Source organism: Rhea pennata, chromosome 19 (genome assembly GCF_028389875.1).
Source record: "Rhea pennata isolate bPtePen1 chromosome 19, bPtePen1.pri, whole genome shotgun sequence".
NCBI lineage: Eukaryota > Metazoa > Chordata > Aves > Rheiformes > Rheidae > Rhea > Rhea pennata.
Genome location: NC_084681.1, coordinates 10,526,259 through 10,553,213, shown reverse-complemented (window position 1 = coordinate 10,553,213; position 26,955 = coordinate 10,526,259). Strand labels below are relative to the sequence as shown.

The window sequence follows — 26,955 nt, the reverse complement described above, 5'->3', positions numbered from 1 at the left end:
ACTTAAAGAATTATTTTGTCAGAGAAGGACTGGACAAACAGGAGAAAAGGGATTTCTTTTAAACAGCTTTTGCAGACAAATGTAGACAACACTGGAAAGCACCTGCTGAATAAGAAGGTTGCAGATTTCCTGCAGCAGCACTATTATCCGCTCAGGCATGTTGTAGAACCTGGAGGTGACCCAGATTAAACACACCACATGAAGCAGAGGGACCAGGAAAGGCTTCACCTCACTGAACTCAACACTCTCTATGTCTTCCAAGCGGCGCTGGAGAGGCATCAGGTGCAGGTTAATGTCCTGGGCTTCAGTTAAAGCTGTGTTAGAAAAACAGGAAAACTGGTAAGATCCACTGAGCTGCAGTCTCTCAGGTTATTGTCTGGGGTCTGGCCTCAACCTTGTCTGACAGAAAGGTCTCTCACAAGGTAAACAGTTCTGATGAGCATAAAGTACAATCACATACTTGTAAACTGAAGAAATACTTTCGAAGGTTACTCACCTATAGGTACTAAGCAGGGCAGGAAACAAACCAGCAGAATGGCTAGGGAAAGGGCAACAACAAGTTTCCAGGCATCGACCAAGAGTCTTGGCACTCGAATCAAGAGAACTAGTGGGAGAAACAAAGCCTAGTGCTCAAAAAACCCCAGCTTTTTGACAGCAGTAGGAGAGATCTGCGAATGCCCAGAGCTGGGACAAGGCTCTGCTCAGAGACTGAGTCCAGAACTACTAAATGAGATGCAGAGGATATGCCCTGCAGCACAGTAAATACAGTGCTGCCACTGCTATTAGCAGGCTACAGGCCCTGTACTAACTCAGCAATAGAGGCTTAGGGACTTGTCAGGCCCTGTGTAACTTGTCTTGGCCTGAGCTTATTTTAGCTTGGTTTTAGCTATACTAGCCCAATGCCCAAAGGACAGATGACTATGGTCTCGCTTGTCTTGGCTTTAACAGCATAGCTACCAAACAGTAAGGCAACTTATGTCCAACTGGTATAAAGCCTTAGTTTTGTTTTGTACAGCTGTGTGGTTTTACCCTGAAGAAATTACACTGTATAGTGTAAACATCAATAAAGCTAAGTGATCGTCATGTAAATAAACTTGTGGAGCTACAAGTAGATGAGTGACAGCAAGTGTCTGAAACCACATAAAAATAAGCTGAAACGGACCCAAGACTGACGAGGAAGAAACCCTCACCATCGGCATCCTCCCCCAAGCAGAGATCTAGGGACACAGTCAACTTGATATTACACCACACTGGACAGGTGGACATGCCACCAGGAAAGGGGTTAGGTTCTGAAAAGTCAGTGTGTACAAATCTGAATTGGGTTTTAATGGGAATTAACAATAATTGGATAATTTGGACTGTGTTGGTATCGCTGTAACTGGACTAAAAACAACTACTTGTTACATTTTCATTGGACTTTTAAAACATTAATTAGACTAACAATTAATTCCTGGTTCCATACATATGGTGCATTTTTCCAGTTCACATAAATTGCATGGTGTGTACAGTGACAGGGATCCTCAGAAGATTGTATGTTTCCACATAAAAAGATGAAGGAAAGTGTTATCTGCCAGCATGACCACAGCTAACAAAGCCTGAATGGTTTGTCTTGCCAGAGAACAGCTGGGATGAAGATGGACTTGGCGGGTCTGTTGTGTTGGGCTATAAGAAAAGAGCAGCAGGACTACAGGCCTTTTCAATGTGGAGGAGAATTTGCCTTGCTTCCTTCAGCTGGACTGAATTTCTCTAAGTAAAGCTCGCTGCAAAAAGATGACACTACTTTTAACAGAGCAGCATTTTTAAGGTAGAATTTTGCTTCACTAATAGGCAAAAAAAAAAATCCTTCCTTATAACTCTCCTTATTAGTGGAAAAAAAAAAGAAAAATGAAAAAAGAAAAAGTCTAACTGCCTAAACAGGGGGAGACGATTCTTTCATTTTTCTGCTCAGATGAGTAGCTCTCCTGTCTCACTGAAGTGTGCCAGAATGGCAAAATGAGAGAGAGAAGAGAGCAGATCTGTCGATCCACACTCCCCCCCGCAAAGGTCATTCACTCACACGTGGATTTTTACAACAATCTCTTAGAAAAAGAGGCAATAGGACAAGGAGGCTAGACAAATCTTACAGCCCTGAGAGGACATTCTGCATGGGGATGTGGACAGACAGCTCATTACATGAAGTTGCTCTGCCGCAGTGCTCAGATGAGTTAAGCATTTTCCAGATACAGCACAAAACTAAGGGCTCAGTGATTTGCTGCATCACACTTGTAGCATGTTTGGACACAGTCCTACCCTGCCGTGTGTCATGGGGCTGCCTTGAGTCACACGCCAGGCTTTTGGGGGTGGAATAACAAGCCTAACTGATCAATCATGCAGAGCAAAGCCTGCATACTCAGAGACCTGGAGGACATTCAGGACTACAGCCATCCTCCCTGAGCATCACACTCCCTCTATATTATTGTCTTTCAAGGATAACAGACCTTCTCTTTGCACTGCTATGAGGCAGGATGCAGAGCTCTGCTTATACCCAGCTTTACCTGGATTTGCATGTGACTGTAGAAACTCCACTTTTGATGTAGCGCAGGTGACGATACTTGCCTTCTTTCATCACAGGCCTTGAAATCCTCAGGCCCAAAGGACCCTATCGTAAAGTGAAAACTGCTGTTCCTTTAGGAAGGAGTTCGAGCTGCAGTGCAGCCAAAGCCTGGGAAACAACAGTCTAGTGAACCTCTGAATAGTTTCAGTCAGCTACAAGATTTACTGTTTTATCCTGAACTTCCATTCCTACAGACTGATGTTACAGTCACTAGTGAAATACGGTCTCAAGGTATACAGTGTGTTTCAGATCAATTGGGGTGAGTCCTGCTGGATGAATGTAAACGCTTCATTACAGCACAGTTGTCAGATCTGCTCATCCTGACCTTTGGAAAAGGTTTGGACCAACAACCAGTAACCAAACCAGTCACAATCTGGTAATAAGAGCATCAATCAAGTACAAGGAATTCGGTTGCCACAAATCAGAGAGAGGGCCAGCGATGCACTTGCAGTCTCCTCACTGTCCCAAGAGTTACAGAGGACTCCTAATGACCACTGTCATTACAGTCGCATTCAGTGTGAAACCAGAAAAAACGGGATGAAAAAGGGGTAGGTCAGAAGTCAGCATATCCCATATCGATGTGGTGAAGCTGTCCCAGTATCTCACCTGCCTTGACATCTGTGAGCATAGCTTTGAAGGCTGGGAAGTAGACACTCTCGACTCTCTTTAGCACTTTTGCCATATTCCTGACCTTCTTCGTTGTCAGCTGATTATAAATGCACTCCAGGTCATCATATCTACAGCAACCAAGAGAAGTTACAAATCTGCACTGAGAGACCATCAGCTGCCCACACACACCACCTCCCCCCCCCCCCCCCCGGACTGATTCAGGATTTCCCAGCCTGGTCTGTATGGGACACTCCAACTCTGCTGGACCTAGAACCTTCCCAGCACTGTGGGAGACCATTCAGCTATTTCTCTCTCTCTCTTTTTTCTTTTCTTTTTTTTTTCTAGGATCTACTCTAGGCGCACACACACAGACTGGGCCCCAGCAATGAATGTAAATGAGAGGAAGGACCTCTAGGGAGCCATGGGATGGGAAATAAATACACAGCTGGCCCTGTGGTTCACCGCAACAACAGCTCTGCTACCAACAGGACACTGCTGAGAAGCCATCAAGCATTTCTGCAGGCACTGGCAGCTCTCCAGCAGGCAGGGCATTGCACTGGATTCAGTCCTTACCAACATAGCACAGAGATTTTCAAAGGGCAGGAATGAATTCCATCCCATTGTTCTTGGCTACCTAAACATTTTGGGGCACAGAGAGATGAACACTCGTCTACCTAGCCTCAGTGTTTGTAGAAAATCCTATCTATAGATGTCAACTCAGTCCTTCTGCTGTAGGTCTCCATCCCCAGTAAAGTCTGCAGACATGGAGGGGTGCTCAAACCTTGCCTCTGCCATGCATACCTCAGCTGCTGGATCTAAACACATGTACATAGAAAAGACTGTTCCTTGGAGCAATTGCAGTGTGGACAAGCTCTGCAGACTTTGCTGTAGGTATCAGATTCTCATGGTCACCATGGAGTAGCAGCAACTTCCTGAACTCCTCCTTATCTGCAAGTATCATCTGTTCCCTTGACCATCCCAAACCCAATGCATGGCTGTTCCAAAGCACAAGCCAAGAGAGGCTGAGACCAGAAAATCAGCTTTGTGTTTTTTTTAATAAAGTTGACAGAGCTTGTTAAATCACTGGAGTCATTTTAAAAATAAAAGATAGCTTCTGACAAGTCTGAAAGCTACATTAGGATCTGCCACTACCAGGGTATAAAAAGTACCTCATCTAAGCCAAAGAACCAGAATCCTGTTTGTTAGAAAGCGGAACATGTTCTGGGCTTCAAAAAGAAGTTACCTGGGCAGAAAAGAAAAAGCTCCAGGAGAGGTTTCCATCAGCTCTTCCTCACATTGCCAGTTTCTAGTGAACTACACATACAGGAGGTGTAGCCAAGGCCAAGTTAAAATACAGCCAGCTGCGCAGTGATATGCAAGACACTTTGCAGAGCATTATTATTTGATATATGGGAGCAATTTTCTTTATTCAAGTCTATATTTAAACTTCAGGCAGCTTGGTCTTTTCAGCTTGTAGAAATAGCTCTGCCTGCCTCCAGCACTTTCCTTCCACTCAAAACAAGTGTCAATAAAAACCAAGCCTAGCCAGGCTACCTAGGGGTACCTGTTTCTCCAGAACTCGAGTTCCACCTTCGGGTTGGGGTTGCTGCCTTGCAGGAGAGGCTCTGAGGACTCTCTCTTCAGCACTCCCTGGACCTGGTAGCTCCAATCAATAACAGCTGACTCAGTGGCATGAACAATAGATTTATCTATCAGCTCCAAGCTGGAGAAAAAGAGCACACAATTAACCTTGTCTTCCATTCGCTGGTGTTTGTTACTCAAGCTGTATCTGCTCCAAATGACCACACAGGCAGCTAGTTTTTATAGGTTATGGCCTAGGTTCACATTCCAAAAACACCAAGTAATTAAAAAGAAAACATGATTTTGCTGCTGTTTTAATACAGGAATTACATCCTGGAGAGACATCTAACAGAGCTCTGCAGCAGCCATAGCAACTTCACCCAGTGATCAACAACAGATCCTTCATAAAATGAACGATGCAAGTGATGAGCTAGTTAACACCTCTCTGCATAAAACCAGTCATTGAAGCATCAGAAGCATCAGATGTCTAGTGTCTGTCAAGGAACTACATATCTCCAGCAAGATCATCTCCCCAGTGTTGTTCTCATATAGTCTGCTCCACCTCCTTCAATTTGTTATGCAGTATCACCTGCACCACATTCTGCCAAAGGAGCAATCAATCCTTCTACTCTAACTCACTCACCCACTAACGCATCTCCAGGCCCAGACATAAAGATGATGTGACGTGCATGCAAATGGCTCTTCTTTTATGTACCTTCTAGACACAGTTATTTTGTCCTGGGCTGGGATGGCTACACATATTTAAATCACCACACTGCAACATGCAAGACATTGTTTCACCCACAATTTCAGACCCCAAGCTGCCTGTTTATATAGACCGGGATGGAAGCTCCACTACTGCAAGGCAATGAGGTCCAATGTGAGTATCCTCCCCTGATATACCAACTAGTAAAAGATGGGAATTCCTCAGGTGCTGAAGATACCACAAGATGAAGATCAGTTGCACAGTGGCCTCAACTTCCTGTGGCTGCCCTAGCTAACTAGAAACTGTGATTGCTTTGCTGTGGCTTCTCCTTCCAGGACTGAAAGTGAACTGTAGAATCGTGGAAACTACCAGGAATGTCTAGCCACGGAGAGAATTTAAATAATCAAAAATGCACATGTTCATTTACATCTTGAAGAGAACCACGTGCAAGGAGTATCTGGGAAGTCTTCCTGCTCGTTTGAACAGGAGGACAAATGCCACAGTTTGCAAATCTCTTTACAGAACCATGAACATTTCAGAATCTTGCAAGTATTTTATGCATTTGTAGTTGTTTTCTCTTGTACCTTTGCATAATAATTCTGGCATTAAAGAAAGGCAGAATAGTCCTGACTCAGCAAGCAGCATAGATTACCAGTTCAAGAGAGTCAGCACATCCTCAAAACACACTTCTAAATCATGTGTTTTTGGGGTGTGCTCTGGTAGAGCACAGACAAGAGCAGAGAAAAGCCAGGACAGAAGAGAAGGTTGAGCAGAAGAATCTTAGATTCCCTCAAAGTCCTGTTCATTTGAGACAGGAAACTAGGAGAGGTCTAGCTTATAGAGCTTATTGTTTTTCCCATTGATCCATACAATTCTTTGCTTTCTCCAGGAGTAGAACCTATGTGCCCACAACACGTTTGTGCTTTCTGAATATTACCTGCTTATACTGTTGCACAGTCCCCAAAGACAGAATCCATAAACTAGACAGCAGGAAGAGCAAAATGGAACAGCTGGAACAGCCTGGACAAGCAGCAGATGGCAGTGAGTTAAGACAAATCAGCATGATTTGTGCAAGGTTCCCCAAAAGACATATGCACACACACATAAGCAGGATATAACCCAGGGAAAATCAAAGGGTGGTACTCACGATTTCTCGTTTTCCAGGTCAATGTTCTCAAATCTTTCTGAGCCAGCTGGAAGAGGTAGCAAGGTCTTGCCCTTTACTAAGCCAACCACCACAGAAACAGTACTTCTTAGGCTGTGGACATGACGCAAAAGGTCCTGTGACACCACTTGTGGCCAGCCCTGATGGTTCTTCTGGTTTGTCAGAATGGGCACAATCACCTATAAGAGGAGTCATGAAAGAGCAATAAAAAGACTGCTGCGTGAGACTTGCAGTTCACCAGGCGCTAAGGTCCTTTTAAGGCCAAGCCTGGAAATTCAAACTCATTGCTGTTCCAAGTAGCTCCCCACCTGTGTGAAACAAGTGCAGATAAAGGTGAACAGACATTTCCACAGGCCCACTTTACTGTCCACTTTGATTGAAACTGTTGCCAAAGATGAAACCAACCTATGAAACTTACAGACCTCAGTTCAGACTGGGACTGCAGTGGACACTTCCAGTTTCATCTACATTATACCTCTTCTGTGAATCACTAGAAGAGCAAGAGGCTCAGCACCCTCACAATACAAAATAGATTAGGAAAAGACGGACTTAAAGGTCTTTGCTTCCCTTTACCAATAACATTCACCACTATCTGTTGTCCTGGAGGCTTCTGTCCCAGGCAGACATCATCCATAAGGCTGCTAGCAAACACATTAGGTGCATCTGCCTGGTTGTTTTGTCACGATGAGAAGAAGAAATCTCAGGTATCTCTGTGATATTCCTAAGTGAGGAGGGCAATGGTATGTGATGACTGAGGCTATCTGCATGGTACTATTTCTTTCCCTGAAATCCAAACAGCTGAGGGCACTGGAAACAAACACGCAAAGGGGGCAGCCCAGTCCTATGGCTGCCCAGGCTGTCTCAGCCTCTCAGTTCTGCAAGTAGAAACAGTTTTATGAATTTACAGGCTCTCTGCAAGCTCTTCTGCCCCTGCCTTCAAGACACATCTGGGGCTTGTCCTCAGTTTCACCTCCCAGTAGACAAGAGCATGTGCTTCAAGCATCCTTTCAAGATGAGCACAGCACTAGTAGTAGTAGGAGGGCTGTGTTGAACCATTCCCTTATGCAAACCCCAGCACATGAACAGGGAGACTCTCCCTGTACCTCTTGCAATCTTCTTTGTTGGCAATGGCCACCAAAGTCCCCTTCCAATCTGAACTATAAGTCCAGGTATTTTAAATGTTATTTTCCAAAAGATGTAGCCCACTAAATATTATTTTTGCTATTACTAGTGATTACAGACCTGAAGCATGGAATCTCAGGGCTGGTCTAGGCTTACCTGGGCCTGAACTACTTTTAGGTTGTTTTGGTTGTGAGAGCTACCTAGCTTAGTTCTGGGAGCAGCCTCTATGGTCAAGCCCGCAGGGACTACAACAAAGCCCATAGTCAGGGTGGCAAACAGGAGCCCTTTGTGTTGCAGCACTGAGGAAGGTTGCTGGGCAACTGCTAAGCTTTAGCTGGGAGTTGAGGAGGAGGAAGTCAGTAGTCCTAAAAAAAAAAAAAAAAAAAAAAAAAAAAAAAAAGAAGAAGAAGTATAAAAATAGCCACAAATGGACCCACAATTGAGAAGGAATAAACTATCCCACTACCACCACAGTACTTTGCTAGGGTAAGGCTTTAGGATGCTGATGACTCATTGTAATCATGATTGACACTGTCAGCCTGAGAAAGACTGGCATCATCAACCTCAGGGCCCACCCTGAGGCTTCCCACCATGGGAAGGGCGAGTACAATCCCAGAGAACAGCAAGAGATAGTGGCAAGCTTATGTTCAACAGTTTTAATTGTATTATTAACATTATTAGATTTTTATCTATTACTTAGATCATTTAGACTGTAAGCACCATTATTGATGTAACAGGTCTCATAATAGCTGTTGTATTTTCATTAGACTGTTAAAACATGAATAGGACTAACAACAAATTCCCAGCTCCACAGGGAAGGTGCATTCTCTCAGCTATAACAAGATTTTGAGCGTGACAGGTAGAAAAACTCACCTCAACATCCACCCCAACTGCTGTGATCTGCATCTCAGCTGTACTTTCTAACAGAATCAAGACACATCTATTCTTAATCCTCTACATAGCCCATGATAAACTTAGTGTGGACTATTTCTCTGATTGAACAAAGTCTTCTAAGGCTGCCCTAAAAATCTTTCATCTAAGATTTTTTGTAAGAAAACTGTCCAGGCAACAGAGCAATGCAAGTTACAGCCTCCAGAACATCAGGAAATTCAAGACACCTTCCACCTTCTTGCCAACCCACCACATCATCCTGATCCAACACAACCACTCTATCTTCCTTTAAACTAACTCTGAGCAGACAGCAGGACCACACCTGGGCCACGGGCATGATCTACTCCCTACAAATAGATAAGAAATAACACGCCTATCACTAAAGGATGGAAGGAGAGAGAAGTCTACGAACAGGAGTATGCAGTCAAAACCCACAATCCAAACCGCTGAGGACAGCCAGCAAATAAAATCTAAAAGCAAATAAGAGCTACTAAAATATTCCTACCCCAAAATCTCTCTGTAACAGATGGTGTTTACGATGCGTATCATATGCTACCTGTCGTTGTTTACAAACAAAACCACAACGCAAAAGCTGCCGTTTGCACGGACCTACCAAGTTCATCGTGCTCATCAAACACCCCAAAACACAGGATCTCCCCACATAAACAATGCATTATCCCACCAAATCAGGACAGCTGCTTTGGCAGCCTGCACTAGGGACCTGAATCTGTTGGTCAGCATCTTAGTATTACCAACAGCGCTACCAGCACTTCCCAGCACAAGCAGCTCATCTGCCTTCTCATTACAGGTTTATAGCAGAGACAAGTATCCGCCAGGAAAAAGCAGGGACGACGCTGCGCTGTTCAGGCTACTAATGCAGGAACCACGGACTACTCGCACCTTTCGAAGAGCCCTTAGGGAACAAGTCACCCCACCTGCAGTAACGGAGACTGGACCCGCAAAGACGTTGCTGTCCAACAGGCCCGGACTCAACGAGGATGAGGGTTTGGGGGGTTTAAACGAGTTCTAAACGTCCCCTCGGACCAGCGTGCGCCGGGAAGGGCAGAGTTAAGGGTACGAGCACACCAGCAGAGGGGAGGCCGGGTTCCCGGCTCAGGCACCACGGACGACGCCGGCCCCTAGGGATCCGGCTCGGCCCCGGGGCAGACGGCGGCCTCCACAGGGCCGGCGACGCCTGCATCCCCTCGGCCCTGGGCCCGCGGCCTCGCGCTCGGCCCCGGGCGCGTCGGGCGCCACACGGGCTGGCGCGAGGGGCCGCCCGGGCCGCGCCGCCCGCTCACCTCCTCCACGAGGGCGGCCAAGTGCTGCAGGGCGTCGGCGGGCAGGTCGCCGCAGAGCAGCTCGCCGGCGCCGGGCCGCCGCAGGAAGCAGAGCGCCTTGGGGCGGGCGGCGGCGGGCGGCGGCGGCGGCGGCCCCAGCGCCAGCTGCCCCGCGGGGCCGCGCCAGGCCAGCAGCGCCGGCCCCGCCGCGCCCGCCAGGAAGGCCCGCAGCAGCGGCGCCGCCTCGGCGCTGCCCGCGCAGCGCTCCCAGCGCTCCGCCGGCACCCGCAGGCCCCGCACCACGCACCGCCCCAGCAGCCGGGCGCGGGGGTCCGCCGCCGTCGCCGCCGCCTCCTCCTCCTCCGCGCCCTCCATGCGGCCGCGGAGCGGGCCCTGTCGCCGCCGGCGCGGCCGCTGTTTGCGGGGAGGAGCTGCCGTTGCCCGGGGGACGCCCGGGCCCGGCCCGGCCCCTCCGCGGCTGCCCCCGCTCCGGGGCCGGGCGTAGCCGCGCTCTCGGAGCCGCGGGGCGGAGGGCTGCGTCGCCCCCGCTCCTCGCAGCGGCGCCGGCCCCAGCCACGCGGCTCCCCGCGGCCCGGGCTCTAGAGCGAGCACCAAGCACGGGAGAGCAAGGAGCAGCCACGGGCTTCGCTGCGCGGGGGCACCGCTCCCCTGTGCCAGCCCCGCCCGGGGGGACTGGCGAGCAGGCTGCCCCCGCCAGAGGCTCTTCTGCCCCTGCAGTGGTCCCAGGTTTCTCACGTCCCTGCAGCTCTGCTCCGCTCTGGGCGAGTGCAGTGCTGGCACCTCCCTTACGCCAGAACAGCCCGAGCTCTCCATAAAGCCATTCCCCCCCCCTTAGCTCGCTCAGCAGTGAAGCTCATTAGCACAGGTCTGGCTCATTAACCTGCAATTTCTCCCTGCAGGTAAGACACACTTGCTTCCTTTCCACCACCAGCAAGTCACGTGGCTCCACAACAAGAACATACTTAAATAAGCTACATCTCCAGGTAGATTTATATGCTGTGTTTTCCTAATGTTTCTCTATATTTACTTTTTATTAAGCCTTCCATTATTTTCTAATTCCTGCCATGTTATGAAAGCCCCTTCTTTTCTCTTATGGAAAGGCAGTCCAGGGTCTGCTTGTCTTACCACAAAAGTAACCATGCCCTCCCCTGAGTATCTTAATGTGATCCTATTTACATCTGCATAATAACAAGCGCTTACATAGTCCTTTTTATTCACTGATCCCACTTCCCTGCTATTCTTAAAAGTCAAGCAGACTTTTTTCAGCAGTACCCAGCTGTGTCAATTACCCAACTGCCTCTTTAGAAAAGCATAACATTAAAGCACAGTTAATCTACAAAAGATATTTTGGTGCTGGTTTGTCGCTTCGTTTTCTACTACCTTACAACGAAGCTTCAAGTCTTTAATACATGCTGGTATCATTTGCTGTGCAGTGCTTGAGGCCTTGTGCCTTTAAGTTGCATCTTAAAATTAACACCTTAATTGTAACTGAGGGCACAGCTCCCCCACCTGCTCACAAATGCATATGCAATCACAGCACTAGTGAGAAAGGAAGCAAGTTTGACCCACAGAAAGCCTTAAAAACACTAGTTCTCCTAACTGTACCTTTCCTGAATCAGCCTCCTCTGCCAACCTTCTTATCCCCTGTTATTAGTACTGGAATCAGCTTGAGCAGACATCTTCCTCAATTGTCTGATGAGCTTTAAGACCACTGGCACTCATTGGAAAAACAGCCTAAGTATTACACTGCTATATTCCGAAACCATTCAGGAACAGCCCCAATTGTAATCTTCTTGAACTGACAGAAGTTTCCTTAGGGTATCAGAGGCAGGCATAATTTTGCTGGCACAAAACACAACCAAAATGGGCATCAGGATCTAGCAGGAGAGTGAGATCTTTGGGTTTTACAGTCATGCACATAGAAACATTAAACTCTGGAGCAATTCAGCAATTTCTCTGCCCCCCACTAAATCCTAATTAACAAGCTAGGCAAAACACACAACATTTAAGATGTTGACAAGTTTATTCAGATTCTGAATAAAGATTTGGGAAAATTGGTCTTTTGAAAGATCAACTGAGAAAACCAGAATAAAATGGGAACACAGCAGAGTTAAGGTCCTTAAATTAAAGTTCTAAAACCAATTGAGTCCCATCTTTATGTGAAATTTCCTCCTATAATCTGGGTTCTGATACCTAGTTACATTCCTCAGATACCCAGAGACCTGCCCACACTATTTTGGAGAATCCAAAACCCCACAAGGGCTTCTCAAACCTGATTTCTTGCAACTTCAACGGTCAAAACCACTGCTGTTACATTATCAACAGTTTCCAGCATAAAAACAGAAACAAACATTTCAGAGGGAAATTTTTTTGGCTAAAAGAAAAATATGTGGACTAGCAAGATCCAAAAACAAACTGTAGGGGTAGATACTGTTGCCAGGAGGGCTTGCGCTGCTTACAGCATGCTTTGTAGATTCAGCCTATAGGGATCCACTGATGACCAAGTAAATCCAGACACTGAGCTCCAAGGCCAGCCCTCTTCCCCTGTGCTTGCGGGCAGTCCTTGGCACTGTGCGCTCCAGAGGCCTGGAGGGAACTGGATGCCTCACACAGAATGAAGTGTTCTTAACGTTGTTTCAGTTCACTGTTTTAAGCTTCTTGCTTGGTACCTCCTGGTGGTTCTTGCCTTGTTTTCTTTTTTGACTTGGTGCTTCCTCATTCTCTCCATCAGCCAGTTTGTCCAAGAATATAGAGGCCTCCTTCAGAAGGCGCAGCTCCCGTTTTTCCTTCCTCTCCTCCATTTCTACAATATCACCAGCAAACAAAGCCTTCAGAGGTGGGATCAGCTTTGGGACAACTGGAAAGTCACCAAACCGTACCTGAAATACATTAGGCACAAAAGCACCTGCTTGAGAATTGCTCGTTTCCCCTTCTCCCTCGTCTTTTGCCCATTCAGATGGCAAGGTATTGCCTCTTCCAGTGTACAGCACCTAGTACAGCACCAACACCAAACACTACCAGCACAACACATAGCACACCTAATACCTGTGTACAGCGCAGCCCAAACATCAGTGGAGGTTTACAATACAACAATGGGCAGATGTTCACTCAGCAATGTTGAAGCCAGTTCACAGACCCCATAGGGTAAGTTACTTATTCACCCTTGAAAAGAAAGGGTGTGGTTTTAATTCACTAGTGAGCCATCATCACTAGTACAGTTTAATACAATGACAGCACCACCAGTTTTTGGCTCCTGGATGTCCCTTTATATTACAGAAACCCATAAAACAAGCACACCAATTCAGAAGGGAGTGAGAACAAAAGCAAAACCATCTTTTAAATTAGGAGTAGCATGCAGAAAAATAGAAGTGACATGGGGCAGGTACCCAGCATGTTAAGACTGAAATTCTGTTCTTAGGAGCCATCGGTGTCTGTATAGAAGGTGAATTGTTCTGTCCCACCCATTCTCTTCCACATTGATGTCTGCTGCCAGGAAAAAAAGTTGTTGTTTCACAGAAACTACTCCCAGAAGGAGACAGTGTACTGAGACACCATTAAAAATGGAGATATTCATGTATGTGCAGCCACACTTAGGCAGCAATGAAACCTTTCCACAGAGTCTTGATCAAAGCTCCCAACTTACCCTCATATGATCAAATGCAATTCCAACCTTCTCACTGAAGTCTTCACTGAACAGTGGGATCTTGGCATATCTCTGACTGAAGTGATTGAGCATGATGAACTCTGCATTCATCTTCATCCCAGTCTGAATTGCCTGGGAGGTTGTGCTGCAAAAGAAACAGAACTTGGCACCACACATACCAGCCACTTCTTGCTCCATGGGCTGGTTTGTGCTGCCCCTTCAACACAACAAAGTAGGTTGGGCCCTGCACCTAAGGTCACATCACACCAACACCAGACACCACATAGCACTACGCTCACCGGGTAAAGCATGTCCCTGGCTCTTGGTGGGATGCGAACCCCAGGACTCTTCTACGGGCAGCTTGCACAAGCAGCAAATCTCTCATTTTGAAATGATGCAAAGAGCAGGAAAGAGGCTCCAATTACTTGAACTCTTACAGCTAAGAGCTGCAGAAACCAGGGACCAGGGCTTATTCTAATTGTTGTCTCAGGCATGCCAGCAAGTCCAACACACAATATAACTTGCATGTAATTCCACAAAGTTGCTCTCAGATCTCCCCACCTTTGCTGGGGGCAGCACTCAGTAACACTGGCTACAGAGCTTTGTTTGGATTGTGAACTCAGCTGCCAGGGGTAAGATAACTTATTTACCTCCTGTGCTTCCTCCTGAAATGTAAACAAGCAGTGTGCCTCTCTTTTAGGCTAGTCTATGTGTAGAGTTACAACTATTCGATTAAAAGCTGTCCCCATTTCCCTTGTGGCCATTCAGAAGAGCTGTGTGTGTTAAAGCTATTGCAATGAGCAGCACACCACTGGACCCTCACCATCTGCTCCAAGAATACCTCTGCCTCATAAAGGTGAGAAATGGCACAAACCCCCTTACCTGTGTGTTTTCTCTATGGCTTCTTTTTCCATGCCATCCTCAAGCGTCGCCTCATGAATCAGTAGTGTAGCATTTTTCCCTGTATAAATAGTCACATATTCAACCTTTCTGGCTGAGTACCTAACATGGTGCAGATACAACAGACCCAAAGACCTCTGCATCACTGAGACATGGGTGCCGCTAGCTGCATATACATGATAGACAACAGTAGCATCAACCGATAGTCTGAATATACACTAATTCAACTAAACAAGTAGAGGAACTCTCATTCCCACCTCCCCTTACCAGTCTAGGAGTAGTACCAAGGGTTTGAGGGTACTTGTTTCACATACTGAAAGTTAAAGGCTTTCTGCAAAAGGATTCTTCAGAGTGCTTGTCACCTACCCATTTGCACTAAGGCCATGCAGGGCATTGTGTCGCCAGAATAGACTACTTTCCAGCCAGATTTGTGGACCACTGAACAAGCAAAAGCATTTTTACAGTGCTGGACTTCACAAGTCTGAAACTGAACAAGAACATAAGTGTTAGACCTCAAGTCCTCCTCTTGTCCCCTGCAGCACCTGGCCCTGTCAGCTTGTGAGCTTACCTCAGCCAAGTCATAGCTCTCCAATAGAGAGTTGACAAACCATTTGGCTTTAGGTTTGATGTTCTCACAGCCCTTCACAAGAGACTGGGAAGTAATTATTCTGTGGGAGGGGGGGAAGAACAAAATAAAGACATGTACAAAATAGAACTTGATCTCATCTGTAAGCAGCCTGTTTCTTAGGGAATCCATGACCTAAATGGTCATTCATGCCTTCTCAGTTCAGTGTGTTGCAAAGAAGACTTTATCTGTGCATTCAGCTAATTTTTTCCCTTGTTTCTACTAGCTAGTGCCCCAGTAACTCCACCAACCACTTCTCTACTGTCAAATACTCTCTCCTCCAGAAATCCTTCTCTCTCCACTTGCCCAAATCCCTTTTCCAAACTTGCACACAAGTCTTAAGTAGCACAGCTGAGTTATAACCCCTATGCCCCCCCCCTCCACCTTTGCCAATTACATACCACAGGCCTACACTCAGTGGAAAGAGTCCTAGCAGTCTTCAACTAAAAGGTGAGGGGAATGGATGGCAACAGTTTGCCTTGAATAAGGACCCACCAATGATACTTCCCCACATACCATGCAGAACACTCACTTAATGTCTCCAAGAATCTCTTCACAGTGGTTGTGGTACTCATGTAGCCAAGGCATGATCTGTTCAGGTGCTACTAGGAACAGAGGGCTAAATCCTTGACCAAGAGACGCCTGGAAAAGCAAAGATGGGAGAAATCAGTACTAGCTGTACACTAAATCTGAGAGATGGAGTGCCTAGGTGAAAAAATAATATCCCCCCAAAAATGGCACTTCACCACCACTCTCAGGAGAAGGCCCTTTCATCCCTCCTTTCGCCTGCTAACACAAAGGCAAATTCAAAAGCAGTGAAATATCAGTATTACTTACAAGAGCTCTCCGCCTCTCCATCAGGATGTTCAACAAGCCCTGTAGAAAGGAAGAAACACTAGCAAGTTGTAATCAGATATTTCTGAGCCAATAACCACATCTTCCTGAGCTGCTGTGACTCTGTGGCCAGAATTCCTCTCAGCCCTCCCCAGTGCTACCGTGTCTGCTCCCAAAAGAGTGGGGAGAAGAAAATCTCTAACTTCCCAGTCCCAATCTGTTTTGCAGACACAAGACAGCAGCCCACCATAGAGTCTGCCCTGATCAGGCCCAATCCAGAAAAAGTCATCTGGTCCTTCTGTGCCAAATTATTGCAAGCACTAAAGGGAGCCAGGATAGACACTGTGGAAGAATGACACCTCCAGATGATCCTGGCAAACCTGCAGGAACCACTAGTAGGAGAGAAGGGATTAGAAACACAGCAAGATTAGGTAGTGTCTTGGGAATGCTGAAAGAAACTGCAGCCCTAACAGCAGGGCAGCCTATATCCATCAGGGAAGCTATATCTAAATTCCAAACAGCACAGTAGGCCATGAGCAGAGCCCTTTCTCCTTCCAACACACTCAACCTACCGAGTGATGATCAGTATGCATGTGAGACACAAACACAGCTGCTATGTTACACAGCACTTGATCAACTCGCTCTCCATAGTGGCGACAGAGCTGTCCAAAAGTTCCTTCTCCACAGTCCAAGAGCAGGGATCGGGTAGAGCTAGTAAGACAAGAAACAAAGATGTCTGATAGCATCTGCAGGAGCCCTGTCTTAGGCTCATTCAGGGAGAAGGGCTTTCTGGGTTGGAAGGCAGACAGCTCAGTGCTCTACCTCTAATGCCACTCCAGTCCTAATAACAGAGACTTTAGAGAGATTGTTCCATCTGCATTGCCTGTTCTGGTCTTGTCTGAATGCACCCTTGGTGCAGATGGTAAAAAGCAATGAAGACATTAAATGTTTGTCTTCTGTAAGCAGGTCTCAAGTTTTCCCCACCCACAGACAGACAAGTACCTGAAGCTTGAGCCCTATGGACTCCAAGATGGGGGCACTCTCACTATATCACCACCACAATGGTCGAAACAGCCCTTAGTCCAAGACTATGAGATACTTCACCTCCTACAGGACAACACACAACATGTTAAGATTTACCTAGTATTTACCAGTGTGGAACTGACATTTCGGATTTTCATTGGAATTGCAGATCCTGTTCCCAAGAACACAATTTCTGGATAAGCATCTACATTTCCTAAAGAAAGTAGAAGACAAAAATTTATAAGGAAAATGCTATCTGCACACTCTCCATTCAGACACTTTGTTTCAGTATTTCCAGAATCTACACACCTGACATGTCTATTACTGCTTCCCTCAACCTCTGGCTTTCCCACAGCAGCAAGACTTATGAAGGGAAGACAGAAAAGGCTCACTTGTCTACATCAGAGCTGTCAGTTCAAGGAATGACCTAGCTGCTGCTCCATACTGGGGCTGCTCCCACTTGGGCTAACTTGTCCCAGTACCAAGATCCAGACAGTGAGCCAGTGCTGCTGTATCATACCATGCAAGCCTCACTGCATACAGCAGCTGAAACTCAAAGAACAATGTTTTACAGGAAGCTGGCTTTAGAGCAAGACTTCTCTCAGAAATACTGACCCACGCTGTAGCTACTAAGACGGCATTCAACACAACCAGAGCTCTACTCACTGCAGAGAACGGGGACACAGGGACAATTTAGACGCAAAGCACTCAACCCCAAGCCCAGTAGCCATGGAAAAACAGAAGTATGGGATTACTTAACTTCAACTGAAGGGAGCCATCCCAGTCTGTGCATAGCTCCTAATCCACACAGTTTCAAGAGGAGTTAAGAGCACCTCTGAGGCAGCAGGAAAATTTCGTATTTGTACGAAATTTCCAAGGTCTAGAGTACTAAGTCACCAAGACCTCACGTTTCCCATTAACACTGGGCCAGGCCAAGTTGCTAATCTTTACCTGGTACGGCAGGTAGGCTTTCTTTGCACTCCTTAACACGATCCTGGAAGTCGGGGAGATCTAGGGCTTCCTTTACAAATGCATCATGATCACAGACAGTCACAGCATCCCTGAAATAACAGGCCACACATCACAGGATAGGATGGGATAAGAAACTGAAGAGACAGCATCTTTCAAGGCAAAGTGCCAAACTGCAACTCTGAAACAGCCTTATAATAAAAGGTCAAATGCTCCTTCTAAGCTATTCTGAGGGTTGAGGGAGATGTATCCTTGTATGTGGTGTGGGCCAGAAGGACCTGGCCAGCCTGAGCCACCCAACAGTAATGCTAACTCCACCAAATTAGAGCAGCAAACACAGCTCCTTAAAAGCAGTATGTTCCCCAGTGCTGATCTGATCCAGAGAGCATCCAGACACCAGAGGGCACTGCAAGGTCCTGCATGGGAAGCATCAAGACTCTCAAAAGAGTAACAACCACCAGAAGGAGTTCAAGGCACCACTCAAAAGCAAAAGGGTCCTCCTGGCCCTACTTCAGGGCGTGTGCAATACTACAGAGGTCTCTAGACACACACAAGGAAAGCACCAGCAAAGAAACTTGCATTTAATCACCTCTTACTGTCTGAAGACATGGAAAGTCTAACAAGGACAGGGCTGCCAGCCTCCCTGAGAAACCTCTCCCTGTTACCATCAAGTCAGCAGAACAATGTGCACGGCATATGTGGTCAAAGCAAAGGTCATTGGAATACATGTGGGCCTACATGACAGAGATGAAAATAAACCTCCAAACCAGAGCTGTCTGGGCAATGTTTTCAGTGAGTCTATTCTTCCTGTCTTGCACCTTGGCTTAGTTTTTTTTTTTTTTTTTTTTTTTTTTTTTTTTTAAGGGACTACAGAGATGCAAAGATCCTTTAAAGCACACAGTTGATAGCATAGGGATTGCTCCAGCACAGCCTAGGATAAGAATACAAAAAGAATATCTATTCATGGACCTCCTTCAGCTTGGGAAAGTTCTCTGTCTTATATCAGCACATGTGAAAAACTGCTTCAAGCCAGCTCTCAAAGCTGGGAAGCCAAAAAAATCCCCACTGACCTCTGCCACTCCTGTTGTGGTCTGAAGTGGTATTTCAGGAGGCACTCTCCTCGGACAATGGGCACTCTACAAGCAGCCTCTTCTTCCTGCAGAGGAAGAAATGAAGTAGTACAGATTCTTCACTCACGAGTGTGAGGTACACAGGCAAGCAGGGCCACCTCTACCTTGCTCTGGTAGCTAGTGAGCAGAGGAAAGATCTCTGGATGGATAAGATTCAGTTGGGTTTGGATCTTGTAGCTACGTGGGTTATGTACTGCAGCAGAGTTTTCATTGAGCACCAAGTGCTGAGTTCCACGTCCAAATCTTGGAGAGGAAGATAAGAAGTTTAACAGCTTCAGTCCCACATTAGGGTCAGGCACACATGCACACCCAAGACCACAGCTAACCTCTGAGCCAGATCCTTGCTACCCCAAAACAGCTACTCCTATCCTGGGAAAAACTTTTGCATTGTAAGAACAACCTGCTGCTCAGCAATGCCATAAAACCCAGCATTAGAAGACCACACACCTTTCCAGCCACTGCTGGTAGCGGCTGTCCCGAAGTACTGACTCTGGAGTCATGTGAATAACTAAGGCCACCTGGTTCTCAGGAAGCCCTTCTTGGTACCTAGAAAGCATTCAAATACAGTGAGAAACACATGAGCTTTGGTCCTTTATTACTCTGGCATCTCCTTGCTGGTATTCGGGTTTCAGGGTGGGAGAGACCCACCCCTGCTAGAAGCAGGCAGGACTTAAAACACAAGTCTTAAGACCATAGTGCAGAAATTCCAGGTTCCACCTCACAGTAGACCTTGAGTTATATGGGGCTCAAGTCAGTTATTTGCTGCCACCTTCACTCCCCAACTTGGGGCAGTTCCTCTCCTCCAAGAGCACCATCATCTTCAGAGCCTTTCAGAAGCCTAATGTATCTATGTACAATCCCTACAGAGACATTGCATGCAATCTAGGTTCACCACACAAGGGTGCAGCAGTCCCTCTAATGCTCCTTGGCAATACAGCATAGTGCACATTCTTTTCCCTGAAGGCTCCTAGGAAGACAAGGCCATCACAGTTACAGACCGTCACAGGTCCTGCATAGCCCTGCCTTTCCTAAAAGGCTCCCAAATGCACCACCAGTCCTTTCTTGCATCTCCAGCTACTTAATAGTGCCACATAGCTCAAACTTCAGCCATGGAAACTGACATCTAGAATAGCACAAGAACTTCTTCTCAGTGAAGTTTGGATGTCTTCACCCCAACCTTCCCAATCATCCAGCGCTCTACCTTCGGAAGGTATCATTTTCACAGACAGCATCCACAAAGCCCTTGTGGGGACACTCCAGTACAATGAACACTGGGCCAGGATCAGTAGGGGTACACAGTTCTTCAGGCAAGAGCTGCAGGAAGATAAACAAAGGTCACCCCAGAGTCTAGCCACATACACAGCCCCTCTTGCATCTTTACATCAGACTCTCTTAATAGCTGTTCTACCAGTAAATCCCCAGCAGGCTGCTGGGACTTACAGAACCAGCTCAGAGCAAGCTCACTAGATGCTCAGCAAACCCAGTCAGTGCAGTTCTTGTTCCCATTCTGCCCTCCCATTACAGAAATTTGCATTTTGCTACATCACTAATGCAAGCAAATCCCAAACCTGGTAGGTTTTAAAACAAGCAACAAAGCAACAGGTTGCCACCAGGAAAGGAATTCAAGCAGCTTCTAAGTCCCTGCAGTAGACTCAGACACCAGTAACAGCTTGCTTGAAAAGAGCAGCTCTGTGAAATCTTTATGGCACAAAGATACATCAGTCCTGCTCCTCAGGTCACTTACATGTCAACTGGGAATGGCCAGAGCTGGCTATGCCTCTAGCTTCACTCTAGAACTTGAGATTAAGGTTTGTCTGTCCTTCACACAGGAACCATTTAACTTCCTCATGGCGTAAAAAGTGCAAACAGAGTGAGGAGCTAATGATGGCTACAAAAGCAACCAGACTTCAGGTCTAAAACATGCAAGGATTAACCGTAGTAATTCCCTCCTAAATCTGAATTAGGTTTGGGGGCTCGGGAAGAGGAGATGAGGAAGCATAGACAAATTGCAGATGTACGCCACCATTATTAGCTCATTTCAGAGTGTGCTTCCCTAATCATACTCTGCCAATAGTCTCAGAGAGACAGACAGGAGACACCTCATGGGGGACACTTTCAGTAACAGTTTGAGCCTAAAACAGGGATCAGTCACCAAGCAAAGGATCAACTCAAGAGCCCCAGAACAGCAAAAACCTGTCAATGCACTCTAGCAAGGATGAGAAGAAATAAGCAGATACTTATCCTACCCTACTCCCACAAGCACAGAGGCACATTTATAAGCATCCCAACGCCCCTTTTACTCACAGCATTCTGCATGAGATTGTCTCTACCCTCCCACCTTCCCTGGGCCCACAAGATGATGCAAACCCACAACAGAAGGTACAGATGAATCTTACCTCTCTGCCTTCAAAAGTGATGCTCTCTCCATTTTTGAGAGCTGTGATTATGGGAAGAATGGCTGGAGTTCCCCTGAAAGCAAGGCCATTAAATGTTTAGCATAACAATAATATGATTGGAGCTGCCTCATTCCCCAGACTGGGCTCCTATACTTACACTGGTAGGCCTAGCTCCTGTGCTTTAGCTGCTAAGAATTTTCCTTTCTTTGGGTGAATCTGAAATAAATAAGTAAATAATCAACCAAATATAGAGCCTTAAACATGACCAGGAAATCCACTTCCATATACTGCCATATACATGCACTTCCATATACATAAGCTCAGGGCATTTTTTTTTCCTTTACCCTCAGTATCTGATGTTGTGTACACAAAGTCATCCCCACTGTTTAAGTTATCTGACCTGGAGAATCTAGGGCTTTGGACATACCCACAATCTGCAGAGGGTAAACAGTAAACCTTCAACAAGATGTCATCTTTTAGACAAGGAGGGCAGAGCAGTTTTGTACTATCCATTCAACAGCCACTAGTCTACTCCCCAAAAGCTTTTACCAGTCCTTTTGGTTTCTAGAACCATGCTGCTCCCTCTCACATCTTTCTTTTTTTAAGCAAGCAAGAATGGAACCCGTCTAATCTTAACAGGCTAGTTCATAAAGAGCATTTACTAAAACTGTCTTTAATTTTTATAGGTTCCTACCCATTCCAGCTTCTCTGACCTTTACAAGGAAAATCACAGAACTATATAAAGTCCTGCTTGAAAAACATCACCTCCAATTAAACCTATTCAGCAAGACAAAATAGTGATCTAGAGACCACTGTGGCCAGTCTTACCTTACAAAGGAAAGCCATCACCAGATCAGGATGCCTGCCACTACACTTCTCTGTATCACCTGTAGAAGAAAGCAAGATTAGTCAGGATCATCACTTATTCACTACTCACTTTCCTGAAAGCCAAAGTGCTTCAACATTTGCTAAAGCATTTACAGAAACCACAGCACCCTATTATCCAGCCAACTCAGAGCCCAGCAGCAAAGTGTTCCAAGCATCTAAGGCTAGAGAACTCACAGTTTCAGCTATAATAAACCAAAATAAAGCCCAAAACTGAGAAATAATTAATCTCAACATCTACCTGCAAATAAACTTCAAAAAGGCTACAGAGCCTAACGGTACACCAAGCAGAAATCACATCCCATTTCTAGGCTGTATTAGTTCTGCATCAGCTTCTAAACTACCAGAGCCTATTCTGCCCCATATAAATCCTTCAGCTGAGGACATCTACACATCCCACTTTTACAGAGTAACAGCCTGAAGCACAAATGCACATGCTCCAGTTTGCTTTTATTTCAATTATAATTAAAAAGAGTATTCAGTTTTTTCACCTGCTTTTCTTGGGGTTTCTTTTTCCTTGCCCCCCTCCAGGCCTTGCTGCACAGGTTTTGGGGATCCAGGACCTGGATCATCTTTTGGGCTATTTCCACCTTGGGCTGACGCTCCAGGACTCAGAGGCAACATTCTTTCAGCATCTACCAGCTTTCCTGTCCCAAATCCAAGAAATCCAGACAAATTCACTCACACAAAGACAAGAGAAGCACTAGCAGCAACCCTTCTTCCACATCAGTCATGTTTAAATGGCCCTAGAATAAAGAACTCTCCCCCTCAATCCAACTTGCTCATGCACATTCTAGCCACTACTTGTTCAAGTTCTTCAGACATTCTCCAACAGCTAGACTCCGTTAAGCCTATACCTGTGCCCTAAATTTTGCAGCTTTCAGTTGTAAGAAAACTCAAGTGGTTAAAAAAAGCTCCATTGCACATGTTATTCTACATACTCTCACCAAAGGGAACAAACTAAGCCCCTGACTCAGCATATCTTGTTTGTGTGAAAGAGACCCACCTCCTGAGAGCAAATATGCAAATTCACAAACCTCTCCTTACTCAAGACTTCCAAATAGAAGTCACTCCTATAACCACCTTAAAGCATGATTACTAAACATGTGCTTTTCCTCTCTGACTCCAACTTCATACACTCACCTATAAGAGGTATTTGGTAGACTGTCATTGTCTCATCCTTATACTCCGGCTCTGTGTGCAACTGTACAGCTTGAAAGAGATAAAAGTAGGCATTAACAAGCTAATAAGAGATTCAAACTCCAGAAGAATTCAAGAAATCAGAAAAAGACATTTTTCCTCCCCCAGAGAAAAACTGCTAAAGACCCCCACCTCACTGCCAAGATTAATGAATAACTGATGCTCTTAAGAGTCCACCATCCATAAATCATCATCCACAAAACCACAGTACAGAGATTCATTGGCAGTCCCTAGAGGCATACTGCCTTGATAATGCTTTCAAGATTAATTCTGGTCAGGTAGACTGGTAGCTGCCTACCAGAAATAGTGCTGGAAACACTTTTTCCTTAAGTAGTTCTTGTGATGGATTTCAACATCAAATGGGATCAAAACACAACTGCTCAAAACTTTCCTCAAAAGGATCTAAATCAGAGTCATGCTTTCTGAAATTATTCCAGCTCAACAGAATTTTGGCCACAGTTGAAATCAAAAGAATTTGTTACAAGTTCATATTCAGTTACGAATTACTGATGTACATACCTAAGTCCATTCTCTTTAAAGGTCCAGGAAAGAGTCGAATGGCTTTCAAGTAGCTTTGCTGGAAAAGAGACAGTGTTTTGGGAAGCCACAGCTGAAGTAGTATAAAATGCCAGTACCACTTTCAAAGGTAAAGTTACGGTTTTCTTCCAGTAAAGTATGACTAAAGATTCAACTCTTAGTCAAGAAAAACTCGGACACTATGTAGCCAGCCAGAAGGCACTGGGCTACTGTCTCACCTACAGCACACATTATCCATTTAGAAAGAGAATGGAAAATTTAAGGTGAAGATTCCCCCCAACAAGCCTTCCCTTTTCCTTCAGCATAAATACCCAGCAGATTCTGCAATGAAATAAAACAATTCTGAGGACTGGAAATTCTTCACCTAGACACAACTTTAGGCTGGCAAGCACTGCCTTGACCAGAAGATTAGAGATATCAAGTTTCTATTAAAAGAATATGTGAAGAGGGAAAGCAGATACAAGAACAAAGGATGTCCTTTCTTCTGAAAGATGATTTACTAGGAATTTAGCTGTCAACACACTTTCAAGGAGCAGATGCTACTCTGTGTATAACCAAATAGACTTGCTTTGTAAAACCAGCCTTTCAGGCAGAACCAAACAGGCCAGCATTAACTCAGACTAGCACCTTATACCTGTAAGATGATTCACTGTCTTGACGCTAGTTTCCCAAAAGCAAGGTAAGCTTTAACATTTGAAAGGTTCCCTTCTGCTTCTGCAAGTTTCCACTACTTACCAGCTTTGGTGGCCCTAAGAAAACACATCTTTGAAGTCCAATGGCCTTTAATGTGAGAATCATGCCTAAAACAAAGCAGAGAGACAGCTTTATCACAGCCCCACAGTCCTTCGGTGGATCACGTGAGAAAGATCCCTCTCACTGCCAAGGAGTGCCTGGCCTCTCAGCAAATATCAGACCTGAACTTAGGTCTAAATTCAAATTTGTCTTGCCTTTCTGACAGTTTCAACAAGTCATTTATCTCCACATATGTTCATAGTCAGAAGTGACAACAAGTTACCCAGACTCCTTCCCATTTCTTTTCTTGGAAACTTTCAGAATTTCTGTCTGACCTAATCTCGTCCTTCTTTGAGCACAGCGGTCAAATCAGAAACCTCTGGAAGTCCCTTCCCATTGAATTATTCTGACTCACAAAAGGTTCCAAACCGGCAAAGTAGGAATCACAATGCTTCTGCTCCAGCACATTTTGGGAAGGCAAAGCCATGTGCACTGGTGAGGCAAGGCCTCTTCCACCATGTGGCAGCACGCACTGATGCAGGGAGCATACTACAGCTGAGAGCACAGCAGCGCCTCACATGCTACCACATTGCTCTGACAAAGCTTTTCCTCCCTCCATCTCTACATAAAACACCTCAAGTACTACCCTAGAGACATCTGGCAAAGCAGCCACTTCTGACCTAGACACAACTGCTGCCTGTAGCAAGCTCCAGCTACAGGAATCCAACCCAGGAGCCAGGCTGGCACTGGGGTCCCTCGCCAGCCAGCCCCACTCACCTGGCAGCCCACCAACGTTGGCCCAGGCCACCCTGCTCAGGAAGATGCTGTCCAGGTGGGAGATCTTCAGCCTGAGGAGAAAGTACGGGGGTGTAAGCTGGGACCGAGACAGACACAGAGAGGAGGCGGCAGCGCGTGGCCGCTCCCGGCATCCCGCACTTACTTGTGCTCCTGCATGGCCCGCTGCACACCCTCGCCGCAGTTGAAGAGGTACCTGAGGGAAACGGAGAGTCAGGCTCGGGGCGGGCCCAGGCCATGCCGGCCGCGGTGCGCAGGCCCCGGGCCTCCACGCACCGGTTGAACTCGGAGAAGACGTAGACGGCGGCGCCGGCGTCGCGGCTCCCGGCCGCTACTACCTGCACGTAGACCGTGTTGGGCCCCGCCAGGCCCGTGCCCGCGCTGCGCCGCCGCTCGCGGGCCCACACGTGCCGCGGCACGTCCTTGGGCCGCCGCGCCGGCCGCGCCGCCGCCGAGGGCCCCTCCGCCATGGCGCGGCCCAACGCCAGCCGCCGCCGCGCGCCGCGGACACCCAGCGCCCGCGCCAGCGCCCACATCGGCCCCGCCCCGCCCCGCGCCGCGCCCCTATTGGCGGCGGGGCGGCGCCTGACGTCCCTCACCATATGACGCGGGCTGGCCAATGAGAAGCGAGCAGCGGCCCCGCTTCCGTGACTCCGTTCTCGGGCCCGGCACGGTAACGAGTATTGTGGGTTCGGCGTGACGTTCTCCACCACGTGACAGGGCCTGCCCAATCGGGCCTGCGCGGACGTAGCGCGCGGGCGCGGGCTGGGAGGTGTCGCGCGGCCTCCTGCTGGCGGCCGTTGGCGCGGCCGCCCCGGGCCCGCCGTACGCTCGCCGTCCCGCCGCTTCCTTCCCCCACCGGCTTCCGCCGGCGCACTCAGGCCACGGGGTCCTTCAGCTCCCCTCGCCTGTCGCTGTGGGCACGAGGCGATGCCTTCAAGGCGGGGCCGGCGAGGCCACCGGGCCGCCTCGGAAGGGCTTGGGCCGAGCCTGAGCCCACGCAGCTTCAGGCCCGGCAGCCGAGGCGGGATGCGCAGGGCCTAGGAGCCGGGCGGAGGGGCATGGAGGTGGCTGGGGCTGCAGCATGTGCCCCGCGAGGAGAGGCTGAGGGAGCCAGGCGAGCTCAGCCTGCAGGAGAGGTGTCCTTGGGAGGACCTGCAGCAGCTTTCCAGTACCCACATGGAGGTCACCGAGGGGCCAGACCCAGCTCTTCACAGTATATCAGCAGAGGACAACAGGCATAAATTAAAACGAGAGAGGCTGCAGCTCAATATAAGGGAAGACTTTTTCCCTGTGAGGATAGAGATGACCCTGCTTT

At 47.2% G+C, this 26,955-nt stretch overlaps 2 protein-coding genes across 4 annotated transcripts in view; both read right to left on the bottom strand.

The window, feature by feature from the left end:
• Positions 1 to 10,322, bottom strand: part of DNAH9 (dynein axonemal heavy chain 9) — a 213,611-nt gene extending 203,289 nt beyond the window's left edge. The window contains exons 1-5 of the mRNA XM_062592116.1: positions 9,969 to 10,322; positions 6,637 to 6,833; positions 4,767 to 4,925; positions 3,200 to 3,330; positions 103 to 314 (exon numbers count right to left, since the gene is read on the bottom strand). Of these exons, the coding sequence (XP_062448100.1) occupies positions 103 to 314; positions 3,200 to 3,330; positions 4,767 to 4,925; positions 6,637 to 6,833; positions 9,969 to 10,322 (1,053 nt within the window). The remainder of the gene's footprint in view (positions 1 to 102; positions 315 to 3,199; positions 3,331 to 4,766; positions 4,926 to 6,636; positions 6,834 to 9,968) is intronic.
• Positions 10,323 to 11,972: 1,650 nt separating this feature from the next.
• Positions 11,973 to 26,107, bottom strand: ELAC2 (elaC ribonuclease Z 2). 3 transcript variants are annotated; one of them, XM_062591713.1, is made up of 24 exons: positions 25,914 to 26,107; positions 25,783 to 25,833; positions 25,620 to 25,690; positions 24,846 to 24,910; positions 24,093 to 24,150; positions 23,517 to 23,585; positions 22,865 to 23,020; positions 22,317 to 22,375; positions 21,646 to 21,704; positions 21,489 to 21,561; positions 20,294 to 20,406; positions 19,540 to 19,638; positions 19,197 to 19,335; positions 19,033 to 19,118; positions 17,945 to 18,054; positions 17,111 to 17,207; positions 16,543 to 16,681; positions 15,974 to 16,012; positions 15,669 to 15,778; positions 15,080 to 15,179; positions 14,878 to 14,998; positions 14,494 to 14,572; positions 13,612 to 13,756; positions 11,973 to 12,847 (listed from the first exon to the last, which is right to left on the bottom strand). In XM_062591713.1, exons 1-24 carry the CDS (start codon positions 26,105 to 26,107, stop codon positions 12,605 to 12,607), a joined length of 2,475 nt encoding a protein of 824 aa, XP_062447697.1. In that variant the 3' UTR covers positions 11,973 to 12,604. The 3 variants fall into 3 exon arrangements, with proteins under 3 accessions (XP_062447697.1, XP_062447698.1, XP_062447699.1); XM_062591714.1 differs by lacking the exon at positions 22,865 to 23,020; XM_062591715.1 differs by lacking the exons at positions 24,093 to 24,150; positions 24,846 to 24,910; positions 25,620 to 25,690; positions 25,783 to 25,833; positions 25,914 to 26,107 and having other exon boundaries at positions 22,865 to 23,015; positions 23,517 to 23,569.
• Between the last annotated feature and the right edge of the window lie 848 nt (positions 26,108 to 26,955).

Coding starts and splice junctions, on each gene's coding strand:
- ELAC2 (XM_062591713.1), bottom strand. CDS start 26,107: ATGGCGGAGGGGCCCTCGGCGGCGGCGCGGCCGGCGCGGCGGCCCAAG. Junction 21,705..22,316: donor TGATGGCTTTCCTTTGTAAG/GTAAGACTGGCC, acceptor TATTTATTTCAG/ATTCACCCAAAGAAAGGAAA. Junction 17,208..17,944: donor AAGCCTACCTGCCGTACCAG/GTAAAGATTAGC, acceptor TACTTTCTTTAG/GAAATGTAGATGCTTATCCA.